Genomic DNA, 15,201 nt, shown 5'->3' on the forward strand with positions numbered 1-15,201 from the left:
TAATATTTTTTTTTTAATATAAACAAATTTTTTTCACTTAAAATTGTTTAAATTTAAATATTTTTTTATTTTATTTAATATAAATTATTTATAATCTTATTTGAATCAAATTAAAACCTAAAAATTTATATTATATATTTAAAAATGACAACGGTTAATATAAATAATTGAGATATACAAGTACATATACTTATATGAAATAAAAAAATTTACATAGATGATAAATATTTTTTAAAAGTATATAATTTGACATATATTAATATAATTTGTCTTACTAATTATATAACTTATTTATATAATTTTAAAATATTTATATAACTAAAAAATTAGTAACAAAATTAGTTAAAAAAACTAAATAATAAAAGAATATAATAAAATAAATTTAAACATAATAATTGATATATCAAATTTTTTTATTTGAATTGTGATGAATTATTATTTAATTAAGAAAAATAAGTTACTAATAATTTATTAATTTTTTTATATAATAATTAACATTTCAAATGATTTAAATTTAAATATATGAATAAATATTTTTATTTGAAATATAAAATTTTGTTAATATTAATGGAAAAATATATAAATATATTATAAATCCATTTTAGTAAAATATGAATGATATTTAATATTATATATATATATATATATATATATATATATATATATATATATTTAAAACTATTAGATTTTTAATTTTTTAAAATTTCACTATATATGGTGCTCATTCCAAGTATAGTGCATGTTCTAAATGGGTGTAACATTTTGTCAAAAAGCTATAAATTTAACATTCATTCATAAATCATAATAATATATTTTGGATAACAAATTTAATTTTTTATGACATAAGAAAAATGTTATAAAAAAGAACATAGTGATCTATTCAATAATAAGAACCCCCCAAAAAAATCTATATTCTAAAATATGATTCAAAATTTAACCGTTCTCACAATTGTAACACAATGTAATAAAATAGCAATTTAGAAGTAGGCTAAAAAACAAAGATGCCAGTTTGCAAGAATTGTTTGACCAAATCTTATAGATAGATAGATAGATAAATTACTTGGATTAAATTGGGCTGAACACAATTTACAGAGACTAGGTTCCAATATGATAAAGAAATCAAAGAGAAAATGAGTATATATTTTTTGGAGGAGTGATACCACTGAACACCTCCCTAAAGAAGCTTCGGGGACCTTCCTCCAGAAAGAAACAGAGCAAAAACTTCACCAGAAATGTTTATTGATTTGGTACCTGGCAGGCGGGCTCTAATGAATTGAAAACATGCAAAATTCAACAATTGTCAGCATTTGCAGTTCAATTGGCAACAAGATAAATAGGTGTCAAAGTCTTTTAGAGGTTCGTCATTCCTGAAAGAAAATCAGCAATAACTTCGAATGGCAGGCAGGCAGGCATAAGAAGTCATCCGGCAAATGATGATATACTATTACTATTCAGAGTCAGTGTCGATAGAAAGATATAGCCTCGGTCTTACAGAACGTTTTTGGCGAGGGAATGTGAATGGACTATCCGATCTTTCTTTGAGAGTTTTGAATGATGTTGCTGCAACATAATAATAATAATAATTATTATTATTATTAGGAGATAAGCATTAGGCAAAATCAACTCCAAATCACCACACCATAAAGGTTGAAAAAACAAAAACCCTAGATTCTTTATTATTATTATTAATAACTAGGGGGTCCTTTTCCCTTGAGTAGGCTATAGCTAATCAAGGTGCTTATGTGAGAATTAAACCTTAAGACCTAAACATCTTTCTTTTTGTCAGAAAAGGTTTTTTTCCCTTGGAACAGGCTAGCACAACATCAATCAAGGTATTAGTGGGAATTGAACATCATACATCGATCTTAATTTGAATTCTTTAGAACATTGAATCATATGATAAATAGGCACAAGTCAATTGTCAATTTCAAGAAATATAAGAATAAGGCGGTGTTTGATAACCCATATTATCACTTAATATAAATGCTTATTTGAATTAAGTTCACCTGATAACTGATTTTTCATTCAGTTTATTTAGCATTAATTTTCCGGATCTTAACTCATTGGGCTCTTAAAAAATTAAGTACTAAGCATTGAGAACTTAATTTTCAGTTTTATATAAATGCACAATAAAAATAATTTTTTTAGTAACGAACAGACCAGTCTAATGAGCTCTAGATCCTATACTTCCTCTTTAGCACAAGACCAAAGACAACAAAATAATTGTTTACGGTGATGAAGCAAACGTACCTGTTTCCGCTAGAGAGCTCAAACTCCCTTCCTTTGACGACTGTAACCGCTGCTGAGAACTTAACCCATTCGTGATATTAGTAACATTACAATTATTGCCATTATTACCGATGCCACTATCCCCAACTCTCAGTGAGATCCAATTATCGCTACGAATGTTAGACGATGCATCAGGTTGATTTCTCACATTAGCCTGTACAGATGATGTATCAGAAGAAGGCCTTGTAGGAAGAAATATCTGGAGAGCCGGATCATTCCCTCCAAACGCCAGAGGATTATCAACTAAACCCCCATTCATGTCGGCATTAGGAAGATCAATCATGGAATCATGAACAAGACCAGCCGGATCCACATCAGCTTCTGGATTTAAATTGTATCCGTTCATCATTGCATTTGATACATCAGCTTCAGAACTAAACAACTGGAAACTAGAACCCGCCTGACCACCTGAAGGCATTGACCATGTCCCAAAGTCATCATCAGTCACCGTATTGAAAAGACCCAGATACGGTTCAGGAATTCCATGCGAGACGGGGAACATACTAGAACTGCCATCTATATTGTTCGTGTATGCGTTTGTAAGACCGGGAAGAATATCATTCTCTTCTTCTGAATCACTAAGGACAATTACCTCCTGATCTCCCAAAGGGGGGTGGTTCTGATTTGGAAAACTAAAACGATTCTCCAAATTTAGAGAGACAGAATCGTGCTCCATCCCATCAAAATTTCCACCGCCTGTGACACTTTGATCTTCACCGTCCCTGCCACTTTCAGTTGCACTACTGCTCATTGGAATAATGTTGAGATGGTGATTTTCAAATTTCTCCTGTAATAAATCTTCCTGCTTACTGACTTTCCACACACCATTAGGGCTCTTCCTAATTCCAAGTTTTAGACTAGTATGGCCATCAGAACCGCCACCTTCTTGTTTGATAAGCTTAAGAATTTCCGATTTAGGTTTAACTTGGGAATCCACAGTTGGACAGAGTGATCCATCTGGAAAGTGCCATAAACCAATATCTCCAAGCTCCCTAAGATCAGTTTCAGATTTGGCTCGCCATGAACCATCGGGCTTCACCTCGATGTCTGTAACATCCTCTCCACAATTCCGCATCTAGCATTAACCATTCAAAAAGAATCTTTTGTAGGTAAATATTACACGAATGACATCTTAGGAGAATCAGACAGACCGAAAAGACAATCATGTTTCAGTACCTTGGAAGTGATCCGGCTAAAATATGGATCTATAATAACTTTATCCAGACAGTAGTTTTTTAAACAAATTGGACACTGCCACTGCATACACATTTAAGAGCTTTGCTATCAGATATACAAGACAAAAAGGCTCCAATGCGTTCAGACACTTCAATTCTGCAACATATGAAAACATGAATACTTGCCTTTCTAGAGCGCTCGGTCATCATCAAAAATACCTCAAGATCAAAACAACCCATGTGAAGACATGGCTTGAATCTTCCAGCAACTTTCATCCTTGAACCACTCATCTGAAAGTTTAAGAATTGAGAATTAGTTTATCGCATTAAGCTTCTTAACTCTTCCCTCCCTTTATTCGTTTTCAAAGAATTTCTTCTTCGTTTTTCATTTTTTGGCAGCATTGAAAACTCAAATGCAATAAAGACAAAACTAAAAGGGTTCAGAACATTCTAACACTAAGAAAATAAGTCAATATTAGTTTGAAATTTACTAAGGTGCTTACAGGACATCTTAAATTGACAGAAATACAGTCGGCAACAACTTCCAAATCACTGTCACTATCATTATCGTTTCCTGTAGCATTTCCACCACCAACACAACGGCGAACACGGGCAAGAGCATCATCAAATTTCTCTCCATCTGACTCCTTGGGTATCATGTTAAGAATCTGTTCAACAATATAAGAATATCACCAAAGGAATAGCATATGCATATTGTTGTCAGAATAGTCGATGATCATTAGTATGTATATATATATATATGATATTGGCAAAGGCAGAAATTAAAGTTAAATAAAATTTATATATAAAAATTTAATTGAAAGTTTTATTTATCCTTTAGGTTTTGGCTTAATGCCAAAACAAAATATAATTGTATACACTATAAATCAGTCATTAGAATAAAATAGTGTGCAGTATTTGTTTATAGGATATGTTTGAATTTATACAGCTTAAGATTCTAAAAGGCCTAAATCATAATCATTATTATTTTTATTTTATTTTGTTTGCAAGGATGAAACCCATTTCATTAATCATGAAGGAAAATTTTGAGGAGACCTCCATTTCGGTACATAGCAAGATGAAGTTTAATTAATTAAAAAAAATAATAAGGTCAACTTTTCATTGAAAAGAAAGAACATTAGGAACATTCTAGATTATATGTGGGGGTGGAGAGAAAAAAATGGAAAACAAAAAGAAAAATAGAGCAAAAAAATGTTAGTTAAAAATAGTAATGACAAGTTAATGAATTTTTTTTGTAAGACAAGTTATTCAAAAATAATATAATAAATGTAACTAGTAAATAGCTGTGATAAAAATAATGTAATCATAAAAAAGAATAATAATTTACTCTCTAAACACATCACCAACAATTTTATTTAATTTAATTTTTGTATAACAAAGGAGAAAGAGAGCAAAAACGAGTCCTGAGATAGGACTAAGTGGAGAGGGATGAGATTGAAGCGAGGTGAATCAAAGTGGATAGACAGGGACGGGAGTGAGTGGAAGAAGAGACAACTAATAGCAGTTAGTGGTCCATGTGGACGTAGGAATTGAATACAAAGATTTTGAAATTTCCAAAAACAAGTAATTGAAATAAGAGATTGCAGCAAAGTTCATGGGCAAAATACCAATTTTCTCATTTCAAGGAGCTAGTAAAGATTACACAATATCAAGCAGATTAAATTATCTAATAATTATTATATTGTTATGAATGCTACGGTTTAAGAGTTAGTTCTATCGTGCCACTGATGACTGACCTACAAATTCTAATTAATTTAAGTATAATTTTTTTTTAAGTCAGGATCAAGGAAAGCATTTTATTAGAGATGCATAAAGATGTAAAACCATCTCCTTATGGATAGCTGTTTTAATATTTAAATTACCTGTTCAAAAGTACGCCGTTTGATAAGGCGGATGCCTAAACAGAACGGTCGAGTGTCACATCCTGTTAAGGAAATTTTGTTAATGCCATCTCTGGTGCATTTTGTGATCTGAGAAAGCAAGAAACATTTGAAAATATACTTAATATCAAAGAAAGAAAAAACAAGGCAGTTAAAATAGAATGGAAGTAAGCATAATCCCACTGAATTCACATTGCAAAAGGTACCCAATACTACTCAAAGATGTTGCCTGAGAAAAAGGTAGGCTTGTAACAGCCTGATATAAGCAAGGTCATGAGCAAAAAAAGTAATACATGGAAACTATTAGAAGTGTAAATTAACTTACTATTGGCCCATCGTCACGACCATTAACACCAAGCAACTGTGAGCCAGGTCTGTTGATTGTTCGCATTGAAACATCTGAATACCAATTTGTACAACAGAATAAGACTAGGAAAATACAGATATTTATATGGAAAAAATAATACGTTCAAAAGTGTTGACATCAAGATAAAGCATGTGAGGCAAACATAAAAGATAACACAAGAATTCTCATAACATCATTTTCATGCAAGGACTATTGGGAGGCCATAATAGGAGACACATCTCACTGAGAGTTGCATTTAAAATTTACATAAGAAATAACTTTTGAAATGACCACCAAGTTCAATATGTAGAGATGATGAGGAAATTATTGATCTTGCATTTATGACAATTATATATCCACCATGTTCATTATGTAGATGATGATGAGGAATGATGCAAGGAGTACGATGCTCATGAAATGCCCAAAGTTTAGAGCAGAATCAAGGTATTGATTGTTGCTAAGGTTGATGGTCATTGTATCTCTTCTAGAATTATTAGATTAACCTTCTCAACTCCAATATATGAATTTTAGAACTAGAGAAGTTCAAGTCTTTATCAGATTGAGAAGAAATGAAGATCAAATATGGAAGGTTGTCCTCTACTGTTGTCATTTACAAAATATGAATTTGGATAAATTTCCCAACTCTTATCGCAATTCCTTACTTTGTAAGGAGTGGGGGGTAAATAGTGAGAAGATGTTATTCATCCAACTTGAATGAGAGATGCATTAGTTTGATAAAAAAAAACATTTTATGTATTTGGTTATGTTTAGCTTTTTGGGATAAATGTTAAGTATTTTCAAATTTTCTTTTCTTTTCCTTGCACTTATATTTTGCAAGTGTGATTTGGTGTCTTTCATTTATTAATATTCTAGGAAATGCCTTTTCATAAAAAAAAAAATGATACCTGACTGCAACTGAAAACTCACTATGCCTAATTCAAGGTTCCCAGCTACCTAATTCAAGGTTCCAAGCTACCTAACCAGCAATATACCTGTTGCAAAGTCTGACGTAGCAAGAAAATACCCTAAACTCGGAACTACTGTAAATAAATGATAGGTAGATGATAAAAGAGCATAGTAAAGAACTCCGAGCAACCGATTATGATCGTGCAACATAGAGGTCCAATAAAGGTTAGAGAATCTAGTTAAGTATATCCTGCTACAAATAGGGACGTCGCCAATGTCCAACTAAAAATTGATGACTAGATAAACATTTGCACACACCGTTAATGTATAGATCTGCATATTGTGGCCAATGCATCCTAAATGGCACTTTATCATTGAGAAGCATACACCAAGCCTATAACAACAATAATAAAAGTTTAGGCTCATATTAAAAAAAAACTAATGTTGCCATATGCATAACAGAAGAATATCAACCTGAACATCGTATTCTTGTTTCAACAAGTCCTTATCAGCTCTAGTAAGTTGAAATGTTTTCTCAACACCCAGCATCGGGTTTGAACTGCATATATTGACCAACCGAAAGTTAAATTTACAGAGGATAAAATAGGGAAAGAATAATATATCAATCAAAAGAAGTACACAAGGTAGGGACTAGATGCGTGAATGCCAGCACAAAAACACAAAGAAAGAGATGTGTTATCCAGCAAAAGTAATTCCACTGACCTAATTTTATAACTAGGAGTCTAGGAGAACATAAGGATGAATAAGAAAGAAGTAGATGAAAAGGGTACATAGAAGATGTATTACATTTCTATCAACGAACAGACAGTAGATAACATAGTGAAAATGAAGGCATCCTTTGCCAAAATATTAAGAAAAGCTGATCGAAAGTTTTCTAACTTCTAAAAAATTGTTTATTTTCTAGCTTAAAAGCAACAAATACACCTTTATTCAGAAATTTAGGTCTATATCTTAGAAACTTTTTAGAAGCCTCCACAAATGCAAGATTTAACATCTATAACATATGCTTAGTCATAAAGTCATTCAAGTACTTAATAGGTCAAAACTTGAAACATGGGTGCATAATTTTGTTCTCCCTTACAAGAGCAAAGGGCAAGGAGAAATTAATTATAGTTGAACCGATACTCTCATATCACCTCTCTTATACACTGCCCAACCAGCACCTGCTGCTTTAAAAGGATAGAAAGATTGTAAAGAGGATAAATGTAAATTTCTTATTGGAAATTCAAGTTGGATCGACCTATAAAACATTTCAGTGGTGGCGCACAGAATCCTGCTAAATGATAAACCTCACAATGCATAAATGGAAAATGAGAAATACAATACTTGAAACAAATAGAAACGCAACATATCGAACTTAAAAGAAAAGTTGAAGCTGAGTAAATCGAATGATCTACATACCCATCAGTTGGGATGCTTGTAGTAATCAACTTGACTGGATACAGTGGATGAGCAACAGATAATAAGAAACTGCATGCAAGAACAAACAACTCACAAAAAGTTATAACAACAAGTAGAAGATAGTACGGAAATCATAAACATGTATGATTTACTAAGCTGCTGAACCACCCTTCAGCCTCATTGATCAGTAATCAAGTACAAGAACAATTATCACCTTCACAAGTCTCAAAATCAACAGAATGGAATATGACTATAAACTTTCCAGGAATGAAACCACAAAAACAATGAAAAGTCAACCACGACAACTCCTAATCGGTATTATTAAGATGTTATAAACTTTAAATTAAATTTCCAAAACACTATCAGGTATTGGAGAACGGCTACATGCACAATAAAATTTGAAGTGTAAGCAATTGTTCCAAAAAAGTAACATATATAGTCTGAACAAGAACAGCATAGATTAAATGATAATGTAGTGCAATTTATCAAGTAAAAGTAAAGCTAAATTTAAAACAAATGAATAACCCAAAAAAGGTAGAACCTTGGGAGGTTATTATACAAATACTTGAGCTCAGCATGACAGCCGCAATAAGGTGCTAATAATTAAGAATGGACTACCTAAAGGCAACCCTAATGATTCCCATAAAAAAGAATGGAATATTTCAAGTGTTACTGAAACAACTCCCTCTATAAAGAACTTGAAGTGAACTCAATGATACTCAACCTGAACAAGCTAAATAAACTATCATGAGTAGAACTTACGGGTCTCCACGGTTGAGTCTACAGATTTCACAGTAAAATGTATCAGGAGTAGCAGGAATAACTCCATCCGTTGGCTTATCTGGAATAAGAACACAACTAATATGCTGCCATACATGACATCTTGGATCCTCGCACTGTAAATAAAACAAAACAACAAGGAAATTGTCAGATCTGAACATAAAACAAGCAAATAAGGAAATTGTCAGCTGACAGAGATCACTACAACACAGTAAATAACTAGAAGAAAGGAATATATGACATGATCATATATCCTTTACTAGTACAAATGCTTTGACACAAGGTGATAAGTATACCACCTTCAACCACTCAAAACCTGTGAGGTTTTCTTTGGCTGACAAGTTGGCCATTTTAACTCCATAAATACACAGCAGAAAGTTGGCACACTAATTATGTCAAATAACTTATTAATTAGTCCAAAGGAGAGATTACATATCGTTCCAAAATCTGACTATGAACTATGACCTATCATTTGTCAAATGGCAAACATAACAACAAACAAGTAGTCCCCATGAGAAAATGGATAAAACAGCTAAAGTATTTATGTACAAACAAATTAATACTGGATCAAAAAGGAACATGGTAAGATCATCATTGACAATATGGGCTCAACTGAAAAAAAAAACTGTTTTGATTACTTGGGATCGAGTAAATGAACGTTTTATGGTGTATTAAGTTCAAACCTTGTCTGAACTATAAGAAAGTCGGGAGCAATTGTATCCTCCAGATATTTTTATATTGCTCCTTCCATCCAGGTCTAAAATTAGTGGAAATTCATCATTTCCACACTGATCTCTTACACACAAGACAAACCTCCTGACAAACCTTCATCAAGCTTTTAATACTAGTATAAGTTAAGAGATTTCTGACCAGACCATACCTATCTGGCCTTGCTGGATTATTTCTTAAATCTTCATCGATTGATTTCACTTTGTCAACAGTTATATACAAGATAGACTATAATGAGTGCACTCCATACTGAGCCTATTTGAAAACAGGTCATTTATGTGTTTCTGATGTGACAGAATCAAATCAATTGCCATTTGGGATAATTGTGTGACCTATTTGATAGATTAGGTTGTTTCAAAAATAAAAGTGGGCGCATCTAACAGTGTTTCTATGTTAACATAGAAAAAGTAGAGGAATAGAAATAAATCGGATTTCCAAGAAGGCCTAATATAATCTCAATAAAGAGTCATTGAATCATTAGCTACACTATTATAATTCTCCTTTTATCATGTAGAAAAGTTCATTAGCTATATACTATTATAATATACTTTTCAAGCATGTATTTAGGTTAAGAAGTCCCCTTAAAAATATTAGTATGAAAAAGAACAACTTTTCCAGCTTGTACTAAAGAGGCCTTTTTATTTTTATTATTGGGCATAGGCGTTGCTAAAAAATATTTTGATATGGAAGACATTCAAAATAAATTAGCAATCTGCTATACACACAGACCAAAAGTAAACGAACTCAAACCAAAGCCAAGAAAAAGAAAGCTGAAATTTCATGCAGCCTGGAAGAGAAAATCAATATCATAATCAACTACCAACCTGTAAATATGACCTAACCCGCCAAAAAAAATGCATTGGATTCAACTTACGTCTACAAGAAGGATACGAGCAAACAAGATCCAACTTCTAAACATGCACACCATGTAAGAAACTTGTATTACATTACCTTAATCATTGAATCAGTTTGTAATGAACTTCCGCATGGGCAGCGTATACGTTCCATCTCATAAGTATCTTCTACTTCTTCCTTGAGCTTCATACCTTTTTTGTCTGATGGAGAAGCCTTGGATTTTGATGCCAAATCTGTTGCACCTGTAGCTGGCAGTTTTCTGGGGCATGGAAACATATGCATGTCTTCATTAAACTAAAAGGTAAGCGTCTAGAAAGAAAACGATATACCAGATGTGATGAGAGAACTGCCATATTACTCAATAAAGTACTATCATATTATCAAGTCAGCAACAAGGCAATCTAATCAAGATGTAAGAAAAGAACAAACCTGTATATATCATCCACCAATCTTGCTACTTCCTCCTTTTCGACAGCATTTTTCTTAGACAACGAAGAAGAACCTAATCAAACCACGTTGAAGTGATTATTAGTTGTTTTTTAATTCAGCCTAGACGGTTTACATGCACATGCATTATGTCAAACTTTGTAACAGGACACTCCCTTGTCTAATGAGAACTGGACAACTAATCTACAGAAAAGCTACCTGTGGAAAAAAATATATATAACAAATTCTGAGGAGGTTGGAAACAGTGCGGAAAAAATAACATTATTATGAACCTAAGTTTTTCTCCCTCAATTTTGTTCCACTTTTCATTATAAATAATATAACAAGATATTGGATACAAAAAGTTAAGTCATGTCACGTTGAAAATTGTAGCAAACAATATAGAGATAAACAAAGGATAAACACAATAATGTGAGATAAACATCAGCTATTGCTAGACCATTAGAGGACAGTGACGATTTTCCAGTAAAATGTAATGGCATTTAAACAAAAATCATTCAGGGAACTAAGGTGTAAAATCAACAATTCATGGATTCAAACTACAGTATCAAAGTACAAAAAAAAATCCTAAATTATAAACAAAGTAAAGCACACAACTTCTAAAAGGCTGATACATCAAGCAATGTTTAAGAGCCTGGTAAGAAAAGAAAATAAAGAAATAGCAAGGTCACCTTGTTCATCACAGAGAACAGATAATATCCTATCAATAAGGTCCTGCAGAGAATAATTGTATTAATATAATTGTCAATCATAATAATGCAGATGAAGGAAAGTAACAACCATATGGAACTAGTAGGCACAAGATATTTCATGTTAAATAACATAAGAGAATAAAACTACACCAATAAAGCATCCAATAGTCGCAGCTCCGGCCAGTTCTTACTAAAAAATTACTAGATTCAGCCTAAATCAGCACCAGCTAAATAGAACCCCTAATCCCTTGTACTCCAACTATGATTGGGCAAGATCTTTTCAAGATCATACTGTCAAGCATGTCATGCAAAACTACAATGAAGAATGGGACGCAAGTTCAAAGTGTTGTAGGCCATTGCTGCACCATCACAAATATTTTGGCCCATTCAGATATTTCTCTGACCTTTGAAAATATAAACAGGACATTTGGGCATTGAGTTGTCAACTCGGGATTATCTGACCACATGACCAGTGATAGGTCCTTACAACACGATTTTGTGCCACAACAACATGAGTCAAAGTTATGTGTTGCTAATGGATCAAAGGCTAAAATTGTTGGTATAGGCTCATCAAGGATATCACCCAACATATGCTTAACATTTCATCAAGGAAACATTGGGGACATCCTTACAAAGCCCCTTCCACGGACAAACTTAGATGATCTATGTGGAAAGTTAGGGATGTAATACATCTTATTGTCTTGATTAATCAACACAAAGATATGAAGATTTGGAGCTAGGTTATAGCTTTGATGTGTATTTCATATATTGCTAACCACTTTCATCACTTTTCGGATCTTCATTCTTTGGAATACAAATATGGATGAGTTTTCATCATTCCACTTTGAATAAGCATAACTAATTGGATGACAATGCTAAAGAAACCTGAGCAATAGAACATGAAAGGAGAAAGTTGGATGCACGGATGAAACTTCAGATGATCAAACATTTTTTGCATAAAATCATCTAGTTATAGATCTGCAAACTAATCAAGACATCATGCAAGCTAAAAGGAAAGCATAAAGTGCAGAGAGCTAACATAAATCAGTGAAAAATACAAACTCTAACAAAGAACTCAGACAATGAATTGAAAATACTAAGATACCAGATAAGGGAATCATAAAACTTGACTCGAAACAACTAGAAAGACAAGCCCCGATAAGAGATAATAAATCCCGCTCCTATAGCAGTTCTACTGTTTAAATTAATATAGTACCAACAACATAGATATTATTTTTAAATACTCTGAAGAAGCTATATAAAGTATTTCAAGTAACAACAATGTTTTCAAACAAGAATTAGCATAATCACATAAATCTAACCTGTTTTTTTCCTTGCTTTGAACAGCCCAGTTGAGTAAGAACAACTTTAAGCTCCTTTATTCTAAAATGCACCAATTTGTCCTGGATCCACATCAATTGTTACAAAAATGTTTATCAGACAAGTGAAATTTACTATGCATGTTACATCATGCAATTACAAAACAGTAGGCAGTAGCAATAATCTTCAGGCAGTATGCTTTGTCAAAAGCTCCTTAAAGCTCTAATGATTAAACTTCTTCTCTAGTAATAAAACCTAAAGATGCAAATGCCTCCCAAACCCATTTGATCCCTTCTAATATATTATGTATGGAATGAACGTGTTAAACAAAAAAAAAATAACAAACATGACACAATCTCTTCTATTAAACTGGACTCATGATGCTCTCTTGGTATTTGAGATATGTCTGTTCCATATTTAAATACCATGGTTTTGAGAATATGACTATATTCTATACCCACTCAATGCAAAAACCAAGCATGTATGTGGTATCATTCAGAATAAATAGTTGTCAGAGTCAAATCGACAGAGACTGCCACATGGAGTAGAACTAAGTGGCTAATCAGGAGTGAACAGTGTTAACAAAATCGTAACTAATGTAGTTGGACTGTAGGATCAATAGTATACAATAGCAAAACATAAAAATGAGCAAGAGGAAGAACCAAATTCTTTGTACCTTGCAACTAGATATTAAATCCATATTCGGATATCCCGATGTAAGCTATATCTTCAAAGTTCGTGGACGAGTAACCACTGATAACAGATACAGCTCATCCAGCTGATCAAACACAAAAATAAAACCCCAATTAGGATCAACAAATACTGGAAACAAATGGTTGATATCTATCTATCCCTATCGGAAACAACAATCTCCGACGAAAAATACAATCTTTAACAAGCATGATAGAATTTCATAATCCAAGACAGCATTTCAGATATAAAGTAAACAAAAATCCGAGATCATCTGCGATACTATCAGATACTGGACAATCGTCCGAGTTGACGAAACGAAGAAAATAAATAAAGTATATAGAAGAATGAATACATCGATAGATCAAAGAATTGCTTGAGAGCTTTTACGTTACTGTAAGAATTCTCTGGTCGAATGGCTAAATCTCTCTATCTATCTATCTCTCTCCTCCGTTTGCGATTCCCGCTTTGACCAAAACCCGCCGGGAGGACCTATCCAGTCCTCCATTACCAAAGGTTTCGGACATGTCATCGTTTATTCAATCGGGTTGAACCATCGAAAAAGGTCCGGGTTTAGATAGTCTGTAATCACGTGTATTATGTGAAATGCTTGTAACGTATGATCCAATAGCCGTGCTTGATTTGGCTGCTTTCACTGGATAATAACAAATCGTCACCCTTGGTTAGGTCAAAAAGTCATACAATCTGACGGTAAAAGGGAAAACCCTGAATATTGTGGTTGTAGCGTATTTTTCCCTTCGCCACCAAATGTGACTTATAGGAACCACTTTAGAAAATTAAATTTTAGCATAAATAAATTGAAAATAATTATACTTTAAAATATATATATATATTATATAGAGTTTGATCCGAATTTCTAACTCAAAATAAATTAAAATAATATTTAACACTATTTTCTTAATTTATAATTTATGAAGAAAGTTCCAACATACAATGAATCTATGTGCTTGTGGAATGATTTTATTCATTTGATACATGCATGTATCTCTCTCTACATGGATTTAGTTTTATTTTGTTATAAACTATTTCACAAATTATATTTAAAAAATATTAAAATGATACTGAAAATAGATAATTGGTTGGTTTTGCACTATATTGTTGTATGAAAATGGCCTATTTAATGATAAATGAGATTATACTGTATTTTATATTTTATTTTATATAAAATATATTATGTAAATTATTTTTTTAATCATGATCTATAGTTTCTAAACTGATATTAAAATTTTATGTAACAAAGTCGTATAGAAAATATCAACTATCACCTTAATTATATTTTTTTAATTGATAAATTGAAATATTTTACATTTATTGCAAATCTCTAGTTTACAATTTAGAAATATATTTATGGAGACACTTTGATTTTTTTTCTAAAACTCTATACAAACTAATTTTGTTTTGATTTATAATATATTAAGTTTATCAATATACCGAGCTTGAAAAATGAGAGGAGATGGATGAATATTTCTCGGTATTTTTATTTGTTGTCATATTTCTTATCTTATTGTTGTTTGTACCATCTCCGAGCACATAGGATGGTGAATTTGTCGCCTTTGATTTCTGTCGAATTTTTCAACAAACTTAACTTTTGCAATACGTCAATAATCTTATCGTCGGGAAATATTGCA

General features: G+C 32.3%; 1 protein-coding gene across 2 annotated transcripts; it reads right to left on the reverse strand.

The window, feature by feature from the left end:
- Nucleotides 1-897: 897 nt before the first annotated feature.
- LOC124923896 (E3 SUMO-protein ligase SIZ1-like) lies at nucleotides 898-14,083 on the reverse strand. Of its 2 annotated transcripts, none has more exons than XM_047463891.1 (17): nucleotides 13,943-14,083; nucleotides 13,539-13,640; nucleotides 12,865-12,945; nucleotides 11,522-11,564; nucleotides 10,833-10,905; nucleotides 10,500-10,662; nucleotides 8,802-8,935; nucleotides 8,040-8,108; nucleotides 7,092-7,176; nucleotides 6,936-7,011; nucleotides 5,691-5,764; nucleotides 5,348-5,455; nucleotides 3,968-4,132; nucleotides 3,651-3,755; nucleotides 3,466-3,546; nucleotides 2,251-3,364; nucleotides 898-1,560 (listed from the first exon to the last, which is right to left on the reverse strand). In XM_047463891.1, the coding sequence occupies exons 2-17, from the start codon at nucleotides 13,560-13,562 to the stop codon at nucleotides 1,448-1,450; spliced, it is 2,508 nt and encodes an 835-aa protein (XP_047319847.1). In that variant the 5' UTR covers nucleotides 13,563-13,640; nucleotides 13,943-14,083; the 3' UTR covers nucleotides 898-1,447. The 2 variants fall into 2 exon arrangements, with proteins under 2 accessions (XP_047319847.1, XP_047319846.1); XM_047463890.1 differs by having other exon boundaries at nucleotides 13,908-14,067.
- Between the last annotated feature and the right edge of the window lie 1,118 nt (nucleotides 14,084-15,201).

Source organism: Impatiens glandulifera, chromosome 2 (assembly GCF_907164915.1).
Source record: "Impatiens glandulifera chromosome 2, dImpGla2.1, whole genome shotgun sequence".
Classification (NCBI taxonomy): domain Eukaryota; kingdom Viridiplantae; phylum Streptophyta; class Magnoliopsida; order Ericales; family Balsaminaceae; genus Impatiens; species Impatiens glandulifera.